Source organism: Myotis brandtii, unplaced genomic scaffold, assembly GCF_000412655.1.
Source record: "Myotis brandtii unplaced genomic scaffold, ASM41265v1 scaffold2300, whole genome shotgun sequence".
NCBI lineage: Eukaryota > Metazoa > Chordata > Mammalia > Chiroptera > Vespertilionidae > Myotis > Myotis brandtii.
The window spans coordinates 40612-42003 of NW_005358651.1; the positions used below are offsets into that span (position 1 = coordinate 40612).

Below are 1392 nucleotides of genomic sequence, written 5' to 3' on the forward strand. Positions count from 1 at the left end.
CGAGGTGGGCTGGGGACTGGACGGGGGTGTCAGTGAGACGGAGCGTCCTGGTTTTAGCTCACAGTTGCCCTGCCAGTCAAACCTGCCGCTGCCAGGTGACCACCTGCCCTCACCCCCAAGCCCCCCAATACCCCCCTGTGAGCGTCGGCACGGTACCTGCCGGGGGGTGCAGACGTCCCTCCACAGGTGCAGGAGTTTGCAGAACATGCTGTAGGGGCCGGTCTTGGCGATCTTCCGGAGCCTCCCGTAGACCGAGAGCTCGGCGTACGTCATCCCCATGTCCTCCTGCGGGGAGGGCGAGGCGGGTCAGAGCCGGGCGCTGCGAGCTTCCTGGGGAGACAGGCACCGGGACCAGGGCCGGGCCTCGGTCCCCGACACCGACGGGCCGAGGAGGAGGCCACTTTCAGAAAGCAGACGGACCTGCCGGCCGGGGGCTCTGGGTTAGAGCCAAGTCCCGATGCGCCAAGGTTGCGGGTTCGATCCCCCGTCAGGGCACATGCGGGAGTCAACAGTGAATGCATAGATGAGTGGGACACAAATCAAAGTTCCTCTCCCTCTCCCTCTCCCTCTCCCTCTCAAGTTACTCTTGAAAATTAAATAAAGCCCTGGCTGGTTTGGCTCAATGGATAGAGTGTTGCCTAACAGGTCCTGGGTTTGAATCCCAGTACAGGCACAGGCCCGGGTTGCAGGCTTGATCCGCAGTGTGGGGTGTGCAGGACGCAGCCAACCAATGATTCTCATCACTGATGTTTCTCTCTCTCTCCCCGTCTCCCTTCCTCTCTGAAACCAATAAAAAAAAATAGTTTTAAAAAGTAAAAATTAAAAAGACGAACCAGACATGTGGCTTGGAGGACTGGAGCTGCGGCCTCTCAAAGGAGACGTTCTGGCCCTAAGCCCCGGGACCTGCAAATTGTGAATGTATTTGGAAAAAGGCTAACCCTTGCAGGTGTAAGAAGGATCTCAGGATAAGATGAGCCTGGGTGGGAGGTGGGCCCTACATCCAGGGTGAGGGGCCTTCTCAGAGACAGAAGAGGAGACGGGGGAGAGGCCAAGGCGATGCGGCCACGGCCCAGGGCTGCCTGGAGGAGGCAGGAAGGCAGGAGACAGGCGCAACCACACGAGGACACGGACACGGCACGCGGCCAGCTCCCTGATCGCAACAGAGCAGGTGCCAAATCAATGACAGACGTTTGGAAACTCACAAACTAAAATGAGATGAAAAGTAAGATCATCCTAAACAACCCACAGGTCCAGGGAGAAACCACGGAAAACTCGAGCGCATCCCACAAAGAGCGAAACCGAGGGCCCCGCTCAGCGAGCAGGGGCTGCGGGGAGACACCTGCCCTCACGAAGGGGACGGACGGCCTCGTGCGCAGGACCTGACCCCCTCCC

At 59.3% G+C, this 1392-nt stretch overlaps 1 protein-coding gene across 1 annotated transcript in view; it reads right to left on the reverse strand.

Moving 5' to 3' along the window:
* Positions 1-1392, reverse strand: part of NADSYN1 (NAD synthetase 1) — a 22933-nt gene that overhangs the window by 2467 nt on the left and 19074 nt on the right. The window contains 1 exon segment of the mRNA XM_014539914.1: positions 157-285. Within this exon segment, the coding sequence (XP_014395400.1) occupies positions 157-285 (129 nt within the window).